This window comes from Perkinsus marinus (genome assembly GCF_000006405.1).
Source record: "Perkinsus marinus ATCC 50983 genomic scaffold scf_1104296958712, whole genome shotgun sequence".
Classification (NCBI taxonomy): domain Eukaryota; phylum Perkinsozoa; order Perkinsida; family Perkinsidae; genus Perkinsus; species Perkinsus marinus.
Genome location: NW_003206658.1, coordinates 1,019,046 through 1,040,726, shown reverse-complemented (window position 1 = coordinate 1,040,726; position 21,681 = coordinate 1,019,046). Strand labels below are relative to the sequence as shown.

Genomic DNA, 21,681 nt, shown 5'->3' with positions numbered 1-21,681 from the left:
CGCGAATCGATTACATGGGCGCGCGCAGCTGACGTTACACGATGGGTTGTATTCCACAAAGTGATGGTAACGGTCGTAATATTGTGCAAGGGGGTAATGAGCTTTATTGAGAGTGGTGAAGAGGGATGTGTTAGAGGGTAGACGGGATGGAATGAGGTGGATCCGGGAGATGTTAGGTTGGATGCTCGAGGGTGGATGTCATCAACTTCAGCGCAATATTGCAGATGTGCGGCTAAATGGGGTATCTTGAGGTTGAGTTGGTAAGATACGAAACATGTCAGGATGGGGAACAGTCTAAATATGTGAAGTTTGGGAAAGCTGGAGGGCGTTCTATCACGATTGAAGGAGACTGTTCGGACAAAGCTTATGTCGCTAAAACCTTCTGAACACAAGTTTTGCCATCAGCCTGTTTTATCAACGTGTTGCGACATGCCTCCACTCCAACCATCGTCTACTAGCCTCGACCACAGCCAGCCTTCATCATCAGTCATGGGTCTTGTGGAAGATACTTATGACACCTTTCATGACATCCTGCAAGAGTCTAAGATATTCCGAACCCTTGTCCTTGGCCGTCAAGAGCATCATCATGATCGATATCGTCAACACCAGCAACCCTACCTCTTCCTACCACTACACTATGATACTCCCCAAAGCCCATCCCTACTGCATCACTCTTTGCTACCCATCGACACGTTCGATCAGCGACCAAGCAAGTATCCGCGTTTAGCAGGATCGTATTGTGCTCAGCTCGAGAACTATGACAACCTCCCAGCTGAATACCTCCCCTTGGTGGAAGATTCGCCTGAGGTGTTAATGCCGGATAGCCCCCAACTATGTTGCCTCAACGATGATCTATCGGACGTGTCAGAGTTGCTATTGCCTCCGGTTTGCCAAGATACTCCTCGCACACAGCGAAGAAGTGGCCTCCGGAAGGTGGTGGACCGGAGACGGCTGGTAGATAGGAGGAAAAGGATGATAAGAAGCTTTGGGTTGGCGGAGGTCAGTAGAGGACCTGAGGAGTATCTTTCTGGTATCAAGCGACCAGCGCACAGTGAAGATTCTTATTAGATGCTGTCCGGTTTGATTCCTTGATCACTGCCTCTCGGCCAACACAATGCAGAGGCGTTCGCTTCCTGACTGCTTCTGTATTAAAGATATGATATCTCCGGCGCGCACGCGGAAGATTTACCACTTTCCGGTTTGTAGTAGTGACAGGTTTGTGCCGCACTGTACGTCAACAACGTTTCCAAACTGAACTCTGGTTTTTGGTTTAACATCGATTCGATTGGCTTTGCATGTTAATCGCCTATGGGTAACACCTTCCCTCAGCAACCATCATCTGGTCCGTCCCAAGAAAGTATCTTCAGAAGTTTTGCTCGAGAGTACTCATCACCGGAATGTTCATGGCGATGTGACCTCACTGACAACCTCCCTATTGCCGGTCATTCAGCCCCTCAAGTGAGGGATCTCACAGCTGTCGTCTCCTCAACTATCCGAGTCCCTGCTAGCTGCCCTGCTGGCATCACCATAGAGGCCGAGGCGGTGGTCACTCAAATTGCGAAGTCTCTGTGTCGATCGCTAGCCAGCACAGCTGGTAACCACGTCTTGGGTGTTGGGGATACCTCTCGAACTACTGGGTCGACTAGGGTCTGCACTCAATGCTACTCCTCATCATCTCGGTCGTGGTGTGGGCTCCTCTTAGTAGCTGCCCTCACAGCCTCGGCTGCCGGCTTGGGAGCAGCAGTGGCCTTATATTGGATAGGCGCTAGTAAAGAGGAGGTTATGGCTAGCTTCAAAAGGGTATTAAGGAAATCTTCGCTGTGTGCTGAGGCGGAAGATAGCCCTGTGTCTGTGGTGGAAGATGGCAGTCTGAATGCAACTGGCAGCACGGATGGTTGGGATGATGTGGGTTGAGCGAGAAGTAGCCGGAATAGTGAAGGTAGTCCATTATTGAGTGTAATACTTGCTCCGAAGAGCTCTTGCATACCAATTTTTATCCTCAAGTTGTTCCTGTGTTCATGCGGTTATCGTAGAAGTCATTATCAGTTCATCCTCCTTCTTCTCCTCATTTCAATGTGGAGTAATCATCTCCCTCCCTGGGTGGCACCACTCATTGACAGAGCCACCACCAACATCATCACAGAGATCGAGCGTGTCGGGCAGAAAGTTGCTGCGACCATCGTCCCAAAGGTGCTGGAAAGCAGCACCTCTATTGGCCAAAAGTTGGACGATAAGACAGCTGCTGTGGTGCGCGCCAACTTTGATGCAAGTGAACAAGTTGTGAAACAACTGAGTGCCCAGATGGCCCGAGCCAATGGTGACATCGCTGATAAGGTGGTCCAATCTCTCCTCGAACGACCTGAGATCATCGCTGCTCTGCATGATGGGCCGGCGGCGGTTACTACTACATCTGATGGAGTTACGGAGGCTAGGTTGAAGGAGATCATTCAAGCTGTGGCCGATGAAGAGAGGCAGCAGTTGAAGCTTCTGGCGAAGGACGTTGAGGTCATGCTCGACGACTTGAAGGGCCAACCACTAAGCGAGAGTATGTTGGCATGCAAGCTGGCCGACATCGACGATAACATTCAAACGGTGGTTAAGGAGGTCTCAGCGGAGATCGGCGAGCAAGGAAGTATCACCTTTGCTCAACTCGAGAGGCTCAATGACAATCTTGAATCGCTCAATGCGATGCTACAGAACATCACTGCCGTGGAGGCCCGTCATGAGGAGGATTTACAACGGTTGGACATTTCCGTCCAAGAAATCAAGGCTGAGCAGACTGAGCTCTTGGGAGAGGTGAAGGGTGATGGTGATGGATTTGGTGACAAGAACGGACAAGACAGGTTATTCGACCTCCAGCGGAGCATTAACGTCTTGAAGACGTACATCTACATCCTCAGCTCAGCGGCTGTGGTTGGGGTGCTGCTACTCTGCCATAATACTAATTTGATTCACCAGCTCATGGAGTGTTCCCAAGATGTCGATGCCTCCCTCCAATACGTTGCCTCCAGCCTTGGGCGACAGGCTGTTGCTCTCGCCCATCAAGCTGAGGCTGTTGAAGCTCTCGATCAGACCGTTAGGGATCCTCCCAATGATGATGGTGGTGGAGCTGCTGCTGCTGCTGCTGCTGACCAGAAGGTGACCAAGAAGTGGTTCGATGACAATTGGAGCTACTGGACGATGTCAGGCGTTCTACTAGCCTGGACCGTCTGGTTGGCTGATGAATATCTTTGTGGTGGAAAGTGGACTTGGGTGAAGAATACTCCACCACCGCCACCATCAACGACTACTTCTGCTGTTCTCGAGAATATCATCTCAAGTGCTGCCAGTGATGGTGGTGGTGAGAGTTCTGTGGTGGATGCTGTTGGGGACGCGGCTGTTAGTATTGCTGATACAGAGCTCTCTCCAGACTGGAGCATACAGTGATGTATCAACAACAACCTGCATTATTATTATCATCTGCATTATAGGCACACTGCAGTTGTCTTAAGGATGGCAGCAGTGTTGACCATTGATTAAGTTCTCATGTATTGACAGACTTCCTCAACCGGACATCCGGCAGTTGTGAGGAACTAATGATGATTATGATGGTAGAAACGACTATGTTATTCTCATTAATTTTGACATATAATAACACTCATTCTCTTGCGTCTATCAGTTTAAACCTTGGAAGGCCATCATTGAGGATGGATTCGCTTGTTAACTCACTCATCGTACCCACTAGTTCACTGAATGTTCAACACAATTCGCATTAGGTGGAAGAGACAGTGGAAGTACGTAGGAGAACATATGAAGCTGTAAAGGGTACAACTTATACAGCAGCACCAGCACCGGCTGCTTCCTCATCCAATAGTGGACTGCGGGCTGCCTTCAATCTGAACCATCACGATACTACGTTCCAACAATATTGAAGCAGTACTGTTCTTCCTTCTCACGTCTGGTGAGGGCCTCCTGGGCGCACTTGTTGAAATCACAACGGTAGATGATGCCACCGTAACTGATGGGAAACATCAACAATGAAGCGAATAGGAGTAGCTTACGCTGAACAAGTGATGGCCATACCAACAACAGAGGCCCACCAGATACCAGGGACTCCCATAGCAGGTAGAGGTCCCCATCCGAAGGCGAAGAGGTAACTGAAAGAAGATAATGCTAGACAGGGAGGGATGAGGCAAGTACCCTAGAGGTAATCGGATGAGGAGCATGGCAAGGAGTTTGTAGGTAGAAGCCCGGCCCTGATAGAGACACATGGTCGGCAGAAGATGGTAGAAGGACTAACCTGGAGGGCGCAACCCCTGAGAACTCCTTCTTGGCAGGCCTGCATGGCGTCGAAGATACAGAAGACAGAGACGGCTAGAAGGGCGGGACAAAGAATGGAGAGGACCTGTGATAGGATATGATGGAGGACGAATAAGGTTATGGTTTTACCGCAGAGTCGCGGCTATAGAGATAGGCAACGTAGTAACGGAAGTTGCACATGAGGATGGCGACAATGACGAAGCAGACGAGAGTTCCTCGAATGATTTTATGATTGAACAGATGGGCCGTGCGAACATCACCGGCACCCAACGAGTTGCCTGAAAGCGTCATCATTACGGAACACTTTACAGTGTGAGTAACGCACCAACGAGGGCGCTGGCACTCTGACTGATTCCACAAGGGCCCATGTAGATGATGGAGACGATGTTGGAGGCGGCAACGTGAGCTGCCAAGGCCATCGGGCCGACCCAGCCAGCGAACACCGACTGATTGAGCTCATACTGCACAGAGGGGGACGAGTTCTCTTACCTGGACCTCGTAGGCCCACCATTCACTCCACATGAGGAGGGCAGAGGGGATAGCCAAAGCCACGAACTCCCACAGGTTGTGGAGACTCTCAGGAGTCCAACCGTGAGCGTGGGTCTCGGGGTGCCAGATAGCTGCATAGAGCTCAAGAAGGATGAACCGGCCCCATTGAGTGCAGGTCATGGCAATACCAACACCATATGCACCGAAATGGAACCTGAGACGCTTAATCGAGGATGTCTCAAGAGGAGCTGTTGAAGGAGATACTTGAATAGGAAGAGCCAACAGAAGAGGGCATGTCCACAGCCTGTGATGGCATTGACGTAGAGAGGGGCTTCCGGCAGTCTGTGCGACCTGTCAACAAGAGTTGTGATATTATGTCCGTCAGCGCGGTGATAACCTCAAGAAGCTGCACATGGCGTTGTACATAAAAAAGGGCCAGAGACCCCAGTTCATGCCACGGACGTAACTGACAATTGAGCCGTCGGAGATGACAGGGTTGAATAGTGCCTCACTCCGCCGCAAGCTTAGACGTGAGCGGGTCCTGGTTCATCCAAAGGAGGATAGGTTCAGTGTAGAACCTGAGAGGTAGTTTCGTGGCGCGTGACGGATGTGAAGTGTATTACATGACTATGAAGCAAGGAACGAAAGCGATAGTGCCGACAATACGTGCACGATTGAAGTAGATGAGGCCGAGATGAGGGTTCCCAGCACCAACTGCCTGACTGACCAGAGTGTCCAGAACCTATGGGCACAGTGTCCGTTGTGAGGAATATAAGACGCTCCACTGAGTATTGAACCAGGGTCGGCTCGTGGAGAAACACACAGTCCACCATCCGGTCACTTACAGACATGAGTCCAACTCCAATACTAAATCCGAACACGTTCTGGATAACTGATCCGAGACCAATCGCGCCAAGCATATGGGAATCATTGGTGGCCGATACAAAGAAGATAGTAATAACGAATATAGAGTACCTGTGATGAATAACTCCATACCATTCCTTCCACGAATCACAAATGAAGGCCCTTAATCCTACATGACGAGGAAGCTGATCATGTTAGGAATGGCCAGCTGCATTATCTGTACAAATGGCGACTTCTTATTCGCCTTCTCAAGGCGACTTTCACCAGACGCGGTCATTGGAACAACTTCAATCGTCAAACTAAGGCCAAACATATCTCGAGGTTCCCCACATGAGATACGAAGTAGGTCAGGTTATACTCCCCACTCTACCATTCATCTTCATATGCATCACACCCTACATTGCCTTTAATCCTGATACTAACCGTCGTGTGGAATGCTCCTTACCTGCTCAATTACAACGTAGACCAATATACCGATAAGCACGGCGTCTGGGTGCTACGGAACAGGTTCAGGACCTGTGGCCCGTTCAGTAGGCTAGGTTGATAGCGTTCCCAAGAACACTCTCTTGAGCCCGTTCTTAGTCCCGCTAAATAAACACGTCGTGAGAAATTTCCTAGGCTTGAACTCCAGGAAAGTTTAATAGTAACCTTTCTCGATCGAATACCCTGCGCTCCGTCAGAAACGAGCCATTTTGTCAACTTTGCTAGATTGGATTAGCGGGAACTGAACCCGGATCGCTTGTGTATTGACAGACCCTCTTAGTCTCTCGGAGACACGAAGAAAATACCTCCTCAACCACCACAGCGTGACTCCAGAATACCCCACTAGATAATTGTCGACTATCACGAAGTAACCGACGATTTGCTCATATCTTACACCTACAGTGCAAGCTGTATGGCCACTGGGATCTGGCAAAACCCCCAACCAACACCAACGAATAATGAACCTCATGACAACAAACGCTTATATACCCTTACAAACCGGCACTTGAATGGCAAACACAACACTCAATCAACTCTGCAAGCACGGATGCATTACAACGTGTGTAAATACCATCCGATGTGCTTGAAATAACATTTTCTACTGAGATTACGGTGATAGAGATCTAACACGGTGATGAGCACAGTAACCCCTATCACAATGATGAAACAAGATTGATAAGCTTTATGACGGCGACGCGGCACGCCAATAGTGAATAAGATCTAATCCATATGATTAGAGGAAAATAGAAGCGTCAATATCCATCCCCAAGAACATAATAAGACAAGCACAACTTAACCACTGATAGATTGGCAAGAGGGGATCGACAGAGAGGCCGACTGTGAATAACCACCAGTGAGCGTCTCTCCACTTACCAAAGAGCATTGGAGGGGCCCAGACAACGAAAAACCACTGGCACACAGCGGCTCACAAAATCGATCAGACAATGTAGTCAACTCAGTCTTTCCCACACATCTCCATGATAACCAATCATCTTTGGTAAGATAGTCAACATCATCACCACCATATACTTCGATGGGATTATCCCCTGAAGCAGTAACACCCATTCCAGCCGAACTGAGCTCATCCATTGATAGATGCCCATCACCATTCACATCGATCGACTGGAACACACCAGAGAGGCCGGCACTAGTATAAGCTGCAGACACGTTTGGAATACCAGTATAAACATCGACGAAACTCTGGCCTGATGAACAGATGACATCGGTCAATCTCGGATGATAAATCGTTGACATAAACCCGAATATAGCACTTGAGGTGACAGCAGCGAAGAATAGAGTGAACACCCAAGCCGCAGCAATCTTCACAAATAGGCTCCAGTTAACACTCTTCCTCCCATTCTTCTCACATAGTCCAACACCAATAGTAGAACCAACCATACAATGAGTCGTCGAGAGTGGGATACCAAGGTTAGAACCAACAAGAACAACCCAAGCTGACCCCAACTCAATGGATGAACCTCTCGCGGGACTGATTTTGATAAGACTGCAACCGACAGTTCTGATAACATTGTAACCATAGGTTAACAGGCCAATAACAATACCAGCTCCACCGAAGAAGAGAATCCACAAGGGAACGGCAACACTCGATACGACATCAGCAGTTTGCCATATACCCCATATTGATGCAATAGGACCAATAGCATTAGCAACATCATTAGCACCATGGCTCACCGATGCGAACGAAGCACTAACAACCTGTAAGATCTTGAAAGTCTCTTCAGCCTTCGGAGGGAACACCTCAGCATTATCTTGAATGGCAGCAATCTTGACGTCACCATCACGCGCCTCTGAATGGAGGTCACGATTAAAAGCAACTTTGCCTCTCTTAGGCTGCACCGGACTTTCCTCAACCTTCGTTACTCCCGAACCAACTTCCTCATCGTCACTACTCGACGGTTTAGCAGATGAAACGCTCCTCACAGGAGCTGTTGCTGGTAATGGAAGCTCAGCAACCTCGGGAGCCGCTGCAATCCTACGTTTAACAAGACGATAGGTTGCAATGTAAGTGACAAAGGCCAGGACGATGCCGATGCCAACAGCTGTTAGAGCTGCAAATGCTGGGTAGTTACTGGCAAATGCTTTGATCTGCTCCTGTGAGTTCTTAAAGACGATAAAGAGACAAACGCTGATGAATACGATGAGGAGAAGTACTGGGAAAAAGCGGTAAGAGTACTTGGCAGCATTGTCACCCTTACGCAGAATAAAGGTTCGAACCAATAAGAACCACGAGCCACCAACAATAGCAGCCAAGAGTGGTGAAGTTATCCAAGATACGATAATCATCAATACAGATAACCAATCAACAGCATCATAACTCACCGACATACCAACACCTATCAGCCCTCCTATGATGGAGTGAGTAGTGGATACAGGGAAGGACATTACAGTAGCAATGACAAGCCATGCTCCAGCACCAGTTAGGGCTGAGAACATCGCCAACATCAATAAGTCGGGGTTATACAAGAAGTAATCGCCATTGAGAATACCTTTACGTACAGTATCAGTTACTGAAGCACCCATTCCAATAACACCAACCATTTCACAGATAGCAGCGAGCACAACCGCCTGCTTGAGGGTAACCGACTTTGCACCCACCGCTGCAGAGAAAGAGTTGGCTACATCATTAGCCCCGATACCGTACGCCATGATAAAACCAACAATAAAGCCCATAATCACCAGCCACAGAAATTCACTCTGAAAGGCTGATAGGTTACTCGCGATTGTTGTTGGATCTGCAAGGCCATGTACCAAGAGTGGGAGAATGGTCGTAACGGGAAGAAGAGCCCTCAACATGATCCCACCGGAGGCTGACAAAATCTAACTGAAATTGGAAGATGCTGAAAATCCAGGCCAACTTATCATATCTATACACACGACTATCAATGCAGAACTCTCAACTACTGCTAGCGACTCCGCAACGGAGTGCAACAACACAGCTTCAGCTAGTGCTGTCCCTAATGGAGCGATGTAGAGTGCCTAAGTTGACTCCCAACTAAAGCTTATCAAAGGCGCAGAAAAGCCTTTGTGTATGCGTGCAACTGTGTAAGGGCATAGCTAATGGCTTAAGGGCACAAATAACTTCAAGAGTGCAAGGATAACCATTCTCAGTTACTTACACTGAATAGATGAGGAGAAATGCTAAGATGACAATGGTGCACACAGAGAGATTCAGCTAAAGAGACATAATGCTCAACTAACGCCTGATTACAGCATATAACAGCGACATGTGCATGCGTGCAGCAGCAATATAAACCTTCAGAGATAGCTGTGTACACAGGCGTTTACTGTTGAAACAAGGCAGCATGTTATTCCCCTCACGGATTGGAGTGGAAACTTAACACTATAGCAGGGAAGAAGAGCAGAAAGCTTCCGTAATCATGATGGATGGTTATGATGAAGATAATTATCGTCCCGTACATTCACGCGAGTGCACGAGACAACAACCATCTTATGAGAGCCTCTATACACCGCGTAACTAAGGCAAGCTTCGACAACAACAGCTTTTGTGCCTATGCAGATGACTTTCATATCTAAGGTGAAATCGACAGCTCTTACTATTGTATCGGGATCTCGAATAGTCCTAGAATTCACAAAACTATGAGGATCCTGATCCAACTCCTTCATCTGTTTCACCACCTTAGCGAGTCGTTCTATCATATTAGGCATACCTGGTAGGGGAAGGACTACGAGAAGAGGCGAATGAGTGGTATCACCACGGATGTAAGAGCTACTCAAGGAAAGGGTCACCTCGCGTAACCAATCCATTTTGGAGTCAACCACAGTGACCATTATATCTGCCGCTGGTGTCTTCAGTTGCGACGCTAATGCTTCGACTGATGATAGAAGATCGATACCGAGTAGGCTTTCTAGTTCGACCCACTCAAGTTGATCTTTAAATCGGGTCGAGTAGAAAGGGGAACGATTGTGGTGCCTGGTAAAGGATGACTTAACCACAACTCTGGCTGTGAGGAGGTCATGTCCAACAGTTCTTGCAGCAGGTCTTCATTCCATCGCTGCTGGTACCCAACGTTCAGGTCTTCCACCTACCAGATACATCAGAATCCATGGAGAAGTCCGTCAAGAGTTGGCATGCACGCATGCACATGGCGGCGTGCACATACGTGTTAATCAAATATTCAGAGCAGTATAACCACTACTGTACCCACCTCTTGTAATGTATGACTAACGACCCGCTGAAAAGCCTCATCCCATTTCCCTTCATCGACGAGGCTATTCGTCTGTCGTCTCACTGCAGCGGATGAACCTAGATGGAATACTCTCACCGGGAGTAGAACCCGGGATCTCCACTTGACAACATAGGGCTCGATGATGTGCTATCCCCTGCCCTATTAGCAGCATTCCTACTTCCAATTATCTAAAACAGTTGCGAGTGAGATGGATCCAACAACCTATCGAGTAGTAGAGGAGAGTTTCACCACGTTACCAGTATCATAGTTTCACCAAGATCCCCACCCAACTCACTTTCTGAAGTTCTCTCATCTGAGCAAGCATCGGCCTTATGACTTGTCCACGCACTTGCTCGAGCACCTTCATTAAGTTAACGAAGTGTGGTATGTAGGGAAGTCTCCTCCATTACCCGATCAGCAATCTCAGCTTCGGAGGGGGTGAGCAGATCCGGCGAGAGCGCGCGTGTGTCAAACTCCCTTGCAGAACGCTGGCTCTGAATTAATGCCAGTCGTCGGGTTCGAACCGGCGCCAGTTTCAGTAACCCTATCAAGACCTCGTAACTGCTTGACTGCTTCTGCTAGCTTCACATCGGTATCGTTACTCGAGAACTGCTGCTTCCTGAAGTTGTGGAAGTAATCTTTCTTCAGCCTAGCTAACACGTAGAGTTACTGTGCAAGGCTCCGAACGCGGGTCTCCAAAACCTTGCATTTATTAGACAATAGATAAATCTGAAAGGAGCCGGCGAATTGTGAAAAATCCGAAGGCCGAAGAGATCGTTACTATTTGACGAGAAGAATCCAAAGCTCTGCGGAGTTCCTCCACTTGGGACGTCTGATCCGCTGCGACCTTCAACCTGGAACCTTCTTCTTCTTCTTCTTCTTCTCGATACTTGGACGCGGCTCGGCCCGATGGCCACTAAGCCGCCTTCACGTCAGCCATTTATCTAGAAATCCGAGGGGGCGACAGTCACCATGCAGGCCCCAGCCGTTTCGTAAGGTTGATGTACCGCTCTAGCGCCGCAGCAAGGGGCTTGTCCCTCAGTAGCACATCCCCAGAGGGGGGAGGCCATGCAATTCCGCGAAGCTGGATCATACGTTGTAGCTCAGTGCGGTACTGTTGCCAGTGGGGACAGGCAAAGAGAAAGTGGAGGAAGTCCTCCTCCTCCCCAGAGTCACAGCAGGGACATACACCCGATCCACCATCGACCTTCTTGCGGGAATATCGTAGCACGTTCCTTCCACTTACCACCTTCCACACTCCCCTATACGCATCAAGTTCACAGAGAACCCGGAGAGAGGAGGCCGTGGGAACGAAGTACCGGAAGGACCGACCTAGCGACTGAACCTCCGAGTCAAAAGCCGCATCACACCGACCGTGCAGCCATCGGGACATGGCCACTTCCAGAGCATCGCGAGTAAACGGTACTTGCAGGTCAGCGCCAATGCCGTGAACCGAGGCAGCCCGCGCGGCCGCATCCGCCTTCAGGTTGCCGATGCTACCTTTGGAAGGAGTATACGCCAGCTCAAGGGTAGCCTTCAGGTTGCTCAGACGCCTCATTACGAGAAGGGTTAATGCACAGACAGAGTGTCGGTTTCCTGTTCCTGTCGTTAGCCGATCAATCGCCCTTTTGCAGTCCGTGAAAATACAGATGTGAAGCTCGGGATTCTCCATCCGAGATCGAGTCGACTCCGCCGCTTGGAGGATGCCGACGAGCTCCGCTTGTACAGGAGTAGTGTGCGGTGGCAATCTGAGACCTAGTGTTGACCAAGTACCTCGCTGATTCAGCCATGCAACGGCACAGCCTGCACAGCGTCCAGGAGTCACGGAGCCATCACAATATACCTCCGCCGTATCACAGTTCAGGGTAGAATGCCGCGCTCCCACAACCAAAGGGAACACCCTAGGGTGAGACGCCGCATCCAGAGGGCGTTCAACGGGGAACGAACCCACAACATCCCTGGCAATGTGTTGGATTGGATGCTGCTCGAAGAATTCGGGCCACTGAACCCTTCGCTTCACGCACAAGGATAGGCACAAGTCATCCCAGGGAGTGCACTGGGGACCGACACGGCACGAGAAGGCAGTGGGAGTGCGCCCGCTGATGCGTCGAGCGCGCTTATAGAGCTTAGCTTGAATCGACCTAAGCTGGCCAGCAACTCGTTGCCGTGCCAAGGCGACGCCCCAGCAGCCAACTCCATGAAAGAGATAGCCCCGAGCGATTGTATCGAAAAGGCGCAAGGCTACATCCGGTAGAAAGCCCCCACGTGCTGTGGATGTGTCTCTTGACTGTGTGATAAGCACCCTCAATCCTAGCAAGGGTCGCTGCCACGTGTGTGCCCCATCTGAACTTGCGATCTAGCTGAAGCCCGAGCCATTTAACGCACCTTTCTACGATGACAGAGCCATAGACGGAAACCGAGCAGCCGGGACCCCCGTGCTTCTTGTGTGCTGGGAAGCACATCAGCTGAGTCAACCTGGAACCAGAAGGTATCTCAAGGTTAAACTTGCAAGATACGAAATATGCCCACCAAGCCACTCACCTCAAGGAGTTCACACGATCAAGCATTGCCGGAACGAGCCGATGTTCAAGTTCATTGCAAAGAGACTTCTCCAGTTCGGTGTCCACAGCCGCCCCTAATGCGCTTCTTACCTAAGCCAGCCAAACCATCTTAGTCTAATGATCACAGCCGCACACTATCCCTGATATAAAGCCTGGATACGAAGCTCACAGGTCAGTTATACGCCGTCTTTCTGCTACAACAATACTCTCTCAGCATTCACACTGCTACACCCTCCTTGTTGAAGAGTACAGCGATATGGCTCACTACATGTCCGCTGGACACAGCGTCACAGGTGCCCTTATCCATCTCGGAAGCTATCCTATCAATAAACGTCTCGTCCATCACCATATGGGCCACAGATCGATATATAGTAGCCTTCATGGTCCCAACGAGCTCAGCCAGATGCTCAGTAGACTGATCAACCGCGAGTAGTTATGATGATAGTAAAGCAGCCCATCCGAGGGTACCTCGAAAGCACCTGCTCTGTTCAACTCCGGGAGCATCCTCGCTTGGATATCATTTTGGAGAGCATCTCTTATGGCTGATAAGGGATGCTATCACAGGTAGACTAAAGGAGTTTTGATATTCATAACTTTCATCGCCACTCACACTATGCATACCATGCCGACATAAAATCAACCAGCGACATCCCCTATCACCTGAGCCATACAGCTTTAACGTCTCATAACTGAGTCTATCAGCATCCGACAGGATCGCCGGACGACCATCATCGAAGAGCTTCTCGAAGGTGGGGTTGGCAGCGCCTACCTTCTTACGATGATGATGACCGTTCAACGGGCATTCTGGATCCTTGGTCGCTGCTGGTGTTGCGGTGTCAGCTTTAGTACTGGACATTTACGGATAGACTAATCCTTTATCACGTGCATTAGAGTATTATTACGACTAAACAGAGGTCCGGTGTTCGATCCCGGCACCTGCCATTTCTTCATCTTGGATCTCATATAGGCTTCGAAGGAGAGTTTAATGACCGAATTTCGTAACTTGAGATCCCCCATGAAGCGCTATATACAACTGGAAATGGATGATAATATGGGTTCTGAGTTCCAGGATTAGCTTAACATCCGATGGATCAAAAGGGCGTAAACCTTGGTGGTGTTTGTTACACGAATTAGGTCATGGATGTACCTTCTAGTCAGCCGTGGTAGATACGAATGATGATACTCTGATGAGCCCGTGGTGGGCATGATAGGAGGATCCCGCTGGTTAGGTTACTCATCCGCATACTTACCGTGCTCACTGAGCGCTGCTCAGATTCGCCTGTATTAATGCCAACTCCAAGCTCTCTCTTTAACCTGATGAGGTTACCAGTGAACCCACGGAAGCAGCATCTAGCTTGTGTACATCCTCCTAGAGTACACTATAATGTCCAATACCAGCTAACAGCAGAGATCGTGAGTGACGGCGGGCTATGTCATTATACTGAGATCACTGCCGTCGAACTCAATAGGTAGGGAAGAGGATTGAAGAGGGTGCGTAACCACGCGGCATTTAAAAATAAGGCAAATGAATGCTGAGATGGTTACAGAATGATACTCATGCACTAGGACTCGAACTAATCACTGCACTACCGAGATAGATATCTTCAGGGAGTTGACAGTAACATCATCATCTTAGAAACTGCCATAAGATGCTCTGTAGAGGTTGCGCTCGCCCACCACATCACGTTTGCGTACGCAATATCGTCACGGAAGTCACAGCCAGATCATAATCCGAAATTGACGAGTTGGAGACTCATGGTTTGCTCATGTAGATGATACCTTCTCTGTGTGGAGGATAGCATTCTGCCTAAATTGTGTGGGCACTTGGTCACAGTCTCATCATGGTGCCCTCCAACAACTCAATCGGGGAGAGTCCGGGTTCGATCCCTGTACCTTTCGTTTTTACCATGTCTGGAATCGTGATGCTTCACAAAAGGTAAATGATACTCGTGTTGGATGGATCACATCATATGGTCTTGTAGTAGATTGTGCTAGACACAAATCATGTTGCAATTCCATAGGCCAGCGTATGTCGCCATTAGATCTACCTTCAGTCAACGTATACATTTCCTCTCTGACTTGAACTGAACAAATGGACTCCCAAAACGCCGTCCATCAAGATGACGTCATCGTCGTCGACGGGCAAACAGAAATGGATGACTTGTTATTCGCCCAAAAGATGGCCGAGGTACTACTGTGAAGTCTCCATCCGGAAGGGTTAGAGGAATGTTTGAGAATGCCTTTGATGTTCTATCGTCAACTGAGGGACGATTTTGGTAGAGTGACTCCAGTCAATGGAGGTTAAGTTAGGCCGGCATTTTCTTATGTTGCATCATTGTTCGGAATTGGTACTCACCGATGAAGGGACTAGTATTAGGGTTGGCTAATCGTTCTCGTAAGGGAGTAGCATTTCCGTGGCCTCAGGTGGAGCTCAGAGCTATGCCATCAAGTAGTGGTTCAAAGCCGGCTGTGGCGCCGAACCTCCTGTTGAGGAAGGAGGCACAGTGTCAGGACTATGATGATCTATCTGATGACAGTGATAGTGAGGAGACCCCTGTAGTGCCACAAACCCAATCGGCGGTAACTGAGACTCCTGTGATGGAGGAGAAGAAGGAAGAGGTAGGTGATGTTAGGCAGTATTGCTGAGGATATGCCTGTCGTTTTCCCTAGACTGATGGGGCCGCCAAGGCTGATAGTCCCCTCGGCAAGCCTGTGGAATATCAAAAGGAGAAGTCCATGTTGGATGCGGTCCTAGCCGGGAATAATCTTGATGTGAATGAGTTTTGTTCATACCGTTCCATGCGCGACTCGTCTCAGACTATCGAGGATGATGAATCTGACACTATGGATGAAGAAGAGGAGAATGTCATCGGATCGCTCGCAACTTTGGAAGATACTATTCCGGACAGTGAAGAAATTCGGAAGATAGGTACTGAAATGTGGGAAGTGGCAGCTGCTGGGGATTGAACCCGGGTCGGTGTATGGTCGGACCACAGGTACTGTCCATTCGATTGTTGAGAAGTGTATCGTCGTCCGTGGTGATGATATAGCAAGCTCTGACCTTGCCCTTGATGTCGAGAGCGTTCTCTGTGACGAGAACCGGAAAGTGTTAGGCATGATAGTGGAGACGTTTGGACAGGTAGTCATAATGGCTGACAAGGGATATAGAATCCTCGAGAGGTTCTGTTATATCTCGATGTAGTTCTCTGTGTACGGTTGCAACAGCTAAAATATTCCCATCACTATCAAAGCGACGGGAGATTTGATTCCTTCTTAAACCTTGATTAGAAGGGAATCCTCATTTTCCGCCACAATAACTCGGTTGCAGTTCCTTTGCGGTGAGTGGGCCAAATGGATATTGTAGTTCTTGTGCCCCTTAGACAGCAGCCCCGATGTACTTGGTGTATCCGAAGAACCCTGTAGATGAGAGCGAATACTCGCTAGGTCCGGACACGACAGGCCCTTCGGTGTACGCGGTAGTTAGTCGGATGAAAATGGTGGCTATTGCAGACGATTGGGGGCATGAGGGTAAATTTCGGTGGAGTAGTTCCGTGGTGCTTCATTGGTGTTTCTCAGGTGGTAATGCTATAATGGATGCTGGAAGGGACTCTGACGATGAGGAGATGAAGAGTTCTCCGCCTAGAGCAATTGCCAATGAACCTAGCTTTGATGCTGAGGCTCACATGCGTGACTTACCCCCTCCTGCAGTCAGCAAGGGGAAGGGCAAGGGTAAAGGCAAGGGAAAGGGCAAAGGAAAGGGCGCGGGTTCGAATCACGGCAAGGGTACTTCTGAGGTTTCGGGATATGGAAAGGGCTCTCAGTGGGAAGGATGGGAAGCTCCTAGTTGGGAGTGGGGCGCCCCTAGAGGATGGGGACCGCCACCGCCGATGTACTATTGGGGTGATTATGGTACCCAAGGGGGTAGTCCTCAGGGCAATTTCGGGAAGGGGTGGTATGAAGGACAGAATGCCATGCAGGGCAAGGGCAGTTGGGCTGGGAAGGGTTACGCTGAGTGGACACCTAACAGTGATTTCGGGAAAGGATGGTATGAAGGACAGAGCAACGTGAAGGGCAAAGGCAGTTGGGGTGGCAAGGGGGGCGCTGAGCAGTCATCTAACGGCGATATCGGAAAGGGATGGTATGGTGGTAAGGGTGCCGATAATGGTAAAGGTGGCAGTGGGCAGCAGTGGGGTGACTGGTGGAACAATACTCCTCAGCAGAATTGGTGGGGATGGTAATCTTCTCTGTTCTTTACTGTAATTATGGTTCCTTTCATCAACGTTTACCAATCATTTTATTGTCGTGTTCATCAACAGTAGTAGAGGTTCATAGGCAGGGCCTCTCCAGAAGCACTTTTTCACCAGAAGATCAACGGAGACGGTGCGACTTCGCCTCTGCTGGCAACAACACCGCCAATCATATTAATACTATTCCGAACAGTCCTTAGGCGGTCTACAGCACCCGTAGATTAACCGAGACACTAACCATCTACCGTTTAGGATGGGACGACAGGGAACGTGCAGGGGTTTCGTAGGTCTACGCTAGTGTGGCCATCAGCCTATCGTCGAAATTGCCCATCTGTTACTTTTGATAGGGCTTCCTTTCGACATTACTCCTGGAGTATTTGAAGACGGAGTCACTTGTAACGATGAATCGATTGTACATTTCTCATGCGATAACGTTGGTTGCCCATAAAAGTTACATGGTCTGTAAGACTCTCAAACTCGACAATGGAAATCTACTCGATAACTGTTTTCAATAGTCTACAATCTTAACAGCATGGAAAGAAACAAAACTCAGGGAGGCAGCTGACAAGCTGATCTCATCATCTAAGGAGACAGTTGTGTATTGAGAAGGCAGTTGAGGCGTATCGAACAGAGGCGTCAACCGCCACGTCGAGTTGCCACTCACGCCCCACAGGTGTCCTACAAAAGCACCGCATTGATAAGGCACGCGATATCGACCTACTCAGCGTGGTTCTAGTCTTCCTCGATGCCATCCCTGGATTACGCATTCCGAATAACCCATCAGTAGTATTGCTCGTCGCCCAGCCATACCTGATCGGATCACACAGTAAAGCATTGGGCAGCAGATGCCCCCTCCTACAGCTGTCCTCGCTCGGGGTCACCACCGATCCATTGGACATGACGAAGAATCGATTGGAACTTCCGATGAAAACGAACACCGTCTGCGATAATCCCCCAGTGCTTCTTAGTGAGCTCTTCTGGCTGTATATACCTTTCAACAACGGAAGAGTCCTGATATGATTTTGGAGAAGAGCGAGAAGAGTCTTACAGCTCTTGCAAGCCCACCCCACTGAAAAAATAGGTGTAAACTTCCGTCTTGAATGATGTTAAGTCAGATATGGTATCCTGCAGTAACTAGGAGCGCTATCGGGTTATACACTGCTACTATCACTACACCCTACATAGCCCGCCTCATTTGCCCGACTTTGAACAATACCGTGGAGCATGAGGTTCGCTATAGGCATCAGCTGCCCCCGCAAGACAACATTCTGGTATACCTAGCGGGGAAGTGTCCGATGGATGGTATGCGAGTTGGTCAACTATTATTAACAGATGCATCTCGTTCAGTGATATGCATGTCTCGTCTGTTACCCCATCCTGCAAGACCAAGGTCATAGCCATCCTTCCAGATACCTGAGTCCACACCGGTTTATACAACTCTCAAGGTCTCATCTCACTATCGCCATAGATAAGCCAATAAGGGCTCGGCCATGTCCCTATCGTTAGGTTGATCCATACAATGTTACCCTTACCCCGGCGCCGTATGTTGAGTATCTGCTACCTCTCTTTGAGGAGATCAGCGCGTGTACTTACCAGTTTGATAAGGGAATCCACCTCGCCAGCGTACTTGTCCGCACCTTTGCTGAACTGTCCTCCTGCTATACCGTCGAATTTAAAGAAGACTACCTGAGAGGAGGCTCTCACTGAGACCATCGAAATGGAGAGACCCACGTTGTCGTTCTCCACAAACATCAAGGCTTGATCGGAGAATACCTAATAGAAGTTCTACTATTATTGGGGTATATCCCTCGAGGAGACACATCGTAGCAGTGAATATAGCAATCTTCTATGTCATTGTTACATACCCCTTAACGGAACGTATATCCCTCAACAACTAAGACGGGTTTGAGCCGAAACTTCGGGATGAGAATCCACGGGTTGATAGGATGGAATACACCAACTCATCTCACTAATAGGATGGACGGGAGTGGATGACTCAGAGCCACAACCCAACGGAAGGTACATTTCGAGGACCCAAAAGAAGAGGACTTCGAGTGGACTACCTCGAGATATACTCTCAGAACTAAGCACAGTTTGAAGAGGGGAAGAAAGAACTGCTACTAGATGGAAGCAGCCTCCCAGGAGCTGACCTTGGAATACTTCTTGCCAGCTAAAGTGAATGTCCTCCTTTCCATATCCACTTCATAACCCATCTTCATACCATGTATCAGGCGACGTCGGGATGCCTCTTGATACCTTCACACGAAGGACTACTACCCTTCGTTATTATATTTTGAAGTATGCCAATCAGACGATTGAGCCTTAGAATTCAGGTCTACAGCAGCAATTCCATGTTCTATACGCATACCCAAATAGATGTCGAGACTTACCCACCGAAAGGTGACATCCAAACACCGAGTTTGACATTATGTTCTTCTTGTGCCTTCTTAGCTACCGCACTGAGATCTCCACTAGGGAAGGCTTTCTTATTAACGCCCCATAGAGTGTCCCAATCATCCCATCCATCATCAAGTAATACTCCATCAAGATGCACCTAACCTCAAATGCTTACCATTCGATGGAGGTCTACTACTAGACTCACCCCCTCCCCCTCAAGAGCAGTGGCAATGGCATTTATCCGTTCATTGACGTTATCCTCCGTAAACTTCTTAGAATATTCACAGTACGGATCGTGACCACCCACCTCAGCATCAATGCATGGTTTATATCGGAGGTCATACCTGATGGCCAACTCTGATGACACGCTACCTCCCTGCTGAGTACCATGTGTTGTAGTGGAGCCAGGAGTGAAACGGAGCAGCTCTTATCATCTCTATATAGTTTGAGAACGTTTTAAATAGCGACACTGACCCTTGCAAGGGATCGAACCTGCGCATGAAAATATTCATAGCTTTCAGAAGCTGCTCAACAAAGGATGATCTCCTACTTCCCTACAGCAGCTGAATACCCAAAGTCGGTTATTGGATGCCGTATGAATCCTGCAGCACGCCGCGACTTCTCCTCGAAGACGTTCTTCGCACGAGGATGCTCCAGCCCACAGTATAGGGATCTTTCTGGGATGATAACCTGAGAACATAAGCGTTGAGGAATTGTAAGATAGCAAGATTATGAAAACTACCGGGCTACCATCGACCACTCCTGCCTTATACGGTTCATCCTCTGGGACCTTACCCCGATCCAACGGTATGTCCAACAAAAGCAACGAACGCATCTCTAGCGGGGTTTTGGATACCACTCGAACAGCTACTCCTGACATTGATTCGTATCATCTGATATCGATTCTCTACGGACCACCACAGGTACCATATACAGTACTTGAGGTCCATTTTATGTACTTACTTGCAATTGGTGTGGTAACAAGATTCTTTGGTGAATCTTTCATAGTCACCATGCCTGCCCAACGCACGGTAAAGGGTTCCCCACCCTTCCCACAAGTGCATTGGAAGTCCAGTCGGAGTTTGTCATGAGCCCAACCCCGGCCCTCCAAGGTAAGCACTTCATCATCAAGTGAAGGCCTTATTTTGCATACCTCCGGGTAGACCTCACCTGACCAGGATGGAGGAAGAGGTACGAGGCCAATGGGAAGAACATTGGTAGGAACGAGAGATTGCGAGGCCAATCATAAGAGGACACATCATTTCCCGCGAGGTAAGTTCCTCGTCGCATCCCCCACAGATATCCCTTTAGGCGTGTGGGAAGAGCGGTGATAGGTTTCGGAGTAGTTTTTTATCGGAGCTACGATCTACCGATTGATAAGAAATCCTCGACTATAGTGAACAAGCTCCCATCGAGTCGGAAGTCCCAACTCACATCCATCAGGTGCCTCTATGTAGAAGAGCGAGCCCATGTCCACAGTGTCCTTCTTCCCCTCAACCGTATCAAAGATAGCTCTAGCTCTCATACCCTTATCTGTTTGGTAGACCTCTAGAGCTACTCTATCGCCATCTATCCGCATATCCTGCCCAATTGAACTCAATGCTTGGGGTCTTCCATCTCCAGATTGACCCGAGTTATCAGGCACGACTGGAGAGCGGCTCCCAATTCCTTCTCGTCCGGGAAGGGCTATCATCGCGAGATAGAAGTACCTGACCATCTCTCAGTGACCAATGACGCCCTGGCTTTTGATACATAAATTTAATCATGAGGTACACCGAATAGTATAGTAATAGTAGTACTCACCATAGTATGATACAGAGGAATATACCACCAATAAGCCGATTCCGGAACCCCTTCGGGCCCAGTACCGAGGGACCATGACGATGGTCACCTACCATGATAAACTGAACTGATGGAAGCAAGAACTAACACTGCGGCTGCCGAGGTAGCCTTGCACTCTGCATACGTGCGCATTACACTGTCGATCCACGAGTATGGGCATGCTACTACTCAGCGACTGCCACGTTCGATCTACTAGATACTCTAAACACTATAGGCCCTCTACTATTCACTTGAATGTCATCCTACAATGGCTCGGAGTAGAACATAGGCATCAACACAACATGTCCAACA

General features: G+C 49.0%; 8 protein-coding genes across 8 annotated transcripts; 3 read left to right on the top strand and 5 right to left on the bottom strand.

The window, feature by feature from the left end:
* Positions 1-410: 410 nt before the first annotated feature.
* Positions 411-1,250, top strand: Pmar_PMAR011782 (hypothetical protein). The gene has a single exon (XM_002773872.1). The coding sequence runs from the start codon at positions 430-432 to the stop codon at positions 1,066-1,068; it is 639 nt and encodes a 212-aa protein (XP_002773918.1). The 5' UTR covers positions 411-429; the 3' UTR covers positions 1,069-1,250.
* Positions 1,251-2,073: 823 nt separating this feature from the next.
* Pmar_PMAR011781 (hypothetical protein) lies at positions 2,074-3,426 on the top strand (the record flags this gene model as incomplete). Its single annotated transcript, XM_002773871.1, has 1 exon — positions 2,074-3,426. One exon carries the CDS (start codon positions 2,074-2,076, stop codon positions 3,424-3,426), a length of 1,353 nt encoding a protein of 450 aa, XP_002773917.1.
* Positions 3,427-3,773: 347 nt separating this feature from the next.
* Pmar_PMAR011780 (multidrug resistance pump, putative) lies at positions 3,774-5,929 on the bottom strand (the record flags this gene model as incomplete). The annotated part of the gene is made up of 14 exons (XM_002773870.1): positions 3,774-3,875; positions 3,920-3,997; positions 4,041-4,136; positions 4,180-4,235; positions 4,280-4,384; positions 4,429-4,577; positions 4,625-4,745; positions 4,789-5,002; positions 5,053-5,139; positions 5,186-5,254; positions 5,301-5,366; positions 5,412-5,530; positions 5,634-5,763; positions 5,826-5,929. The coding sequence occupies 14 exons, from the start codon at positions 5,927-5,929 to the stop codon at positions 3,812-3,814; spliced, it is 1,458 nt and encodes a 485-aa protein (XP_002773916.1). The 3' UTR covers positions 3,774-3,811.
* A 740-nt stretch (positions 5,930-6,669) lies between these two features.
* On the bottom strand, positions 6,670-8,979 carry Pmar_PMAR011779 (phosphate transporter, putative). The gene has a single exon (XM_002773869.1). The coding sequence runs from the start codon at positions 8,947-8,949 to the stop codon at positions 6,928-6,930; it is 2,022 nt and encodes a 673-aa protein (XP_002773915.1). The 5' UTR covers positions 8,950-8,979; the 3' UTR covers positions 6,670-6,927.
* Positions 8,980-13,121: 4,142 nt separating this feature from the next.
* Positions 13,122-13,760, bottom strand: Pmar_PMAR011778 (hypothetical protein; the record flags this gene model as incomplete). Its single annotated transcript, XM_002773868.1, has 3 exons — positions 13,122-13,319; positions 13,373-13,446; positions 13,565-13,760. 3 exons carry the CDS (start codon positions 13,758-13,760, stop codon positions 13,122-13,124), a joined length of 468 nt encoding a protein of 155 aa, XP_002773914.1.
* A 1,236-nt stretch (positions 13,761-14,996) lies between these two features.
* Pmar_PMAR011777 (hypothetical protein) lies at positions 14,997-17,142 on the top strand (the record flags this gene model as incomplete). Its single annotated transcript, XM_002773867.1, has 7 exons — positions 14,997-15,092; positions 15,329-15,523; positions 15,575-15,652; positions 15,722-15,833; positions 15,901-16,043; positions 16,285-16,432; positions 16,481-17,142. The coding sequence occupies 7 exons, from the start codon at positions 14,997-14,999 to the stop codon at positions 17,140-17,142; spliced, it is 1,434 nt and encodes a 477-aa protein (XP_002773913.1).
* Positions 17,143-17,659: 517 nt separating this feature from the next.
* Pmar_PMAR011776 (hypothetical protein) lies at positions 17,660-18,905 on the bottom strand (the record flags this gene model as incomplete). The annotated part of the gene is made up of 9 exons (XM_002773866.1): positions 18,883-18,905; positions 18,745-18,837; positions 18,609-18,705; positions 18,482-18,564; positions 18,333-18,428; positions 18,200-18,285; positions 18,011-18,142; positions 17,873-17,961; positions 17,660-17,829 (listed from the first exon to the last, which is right to left on the bottom strand). The coding sequence occupies exons 1-9, from the start codon at positions 18,901-18,903 to the stop codon at positions 17,660-17,662; spliced, it is 867 nt and encodes a 288-aa protein (XP_002773912.1). The 5' UTR covers positions 18,904-18,905.
* A 366-nt stretch (positions 18,906-19,271) lies between these two features.
* On the bottom strand, positions 19,272-21,459 carry Pmar_PMAR011775 (hypothetical protein; the record flags this gene model as incomplete). Its single annotated transcript, XM_002773865.1, has 9 exons — positions 21,352-21,459; positions 20,983-21,257; positions 20,512-20,718; positions 20,291-20,421; positions 20,099-20,238; positions 19,936-20,040; positions 19,754-19,892; positions 19,542-19,705; positions 19,272-19,407 (listed from the first exon to the last, which is right to left on the bottom strand). The coding sequence occupies exons 1-9, from the start codon at positions 21,444-21,446 to the stop codon at positions 19,272-19,274; spliced, it is 1,392 nt and encodes a 463-aa protein (XP_002773911.1). The 5' UTR covers positions 21,447-21,459.
* Positions 21,460-21,681: the final 222 nt, after the last annotated feature.

Bases quoted from the DNA above. Each gene is read 5' to 3' on its own strand.
- Pmar_PMAR011782 (XM_002773872.1), top strand. From the start codon at position 430: ATGCCTCCACTCCAACCATCGTCTACTAGCCTCGACCACAGCCAGCCT.
- Pmar_PMAR011779 (XM_002773869.1), bottom strand. From the start codon at position 8,949: ATGTTGAGGGCTCTTCTTCCCGTTACGACCATTCTCCCACTCTTGGTA.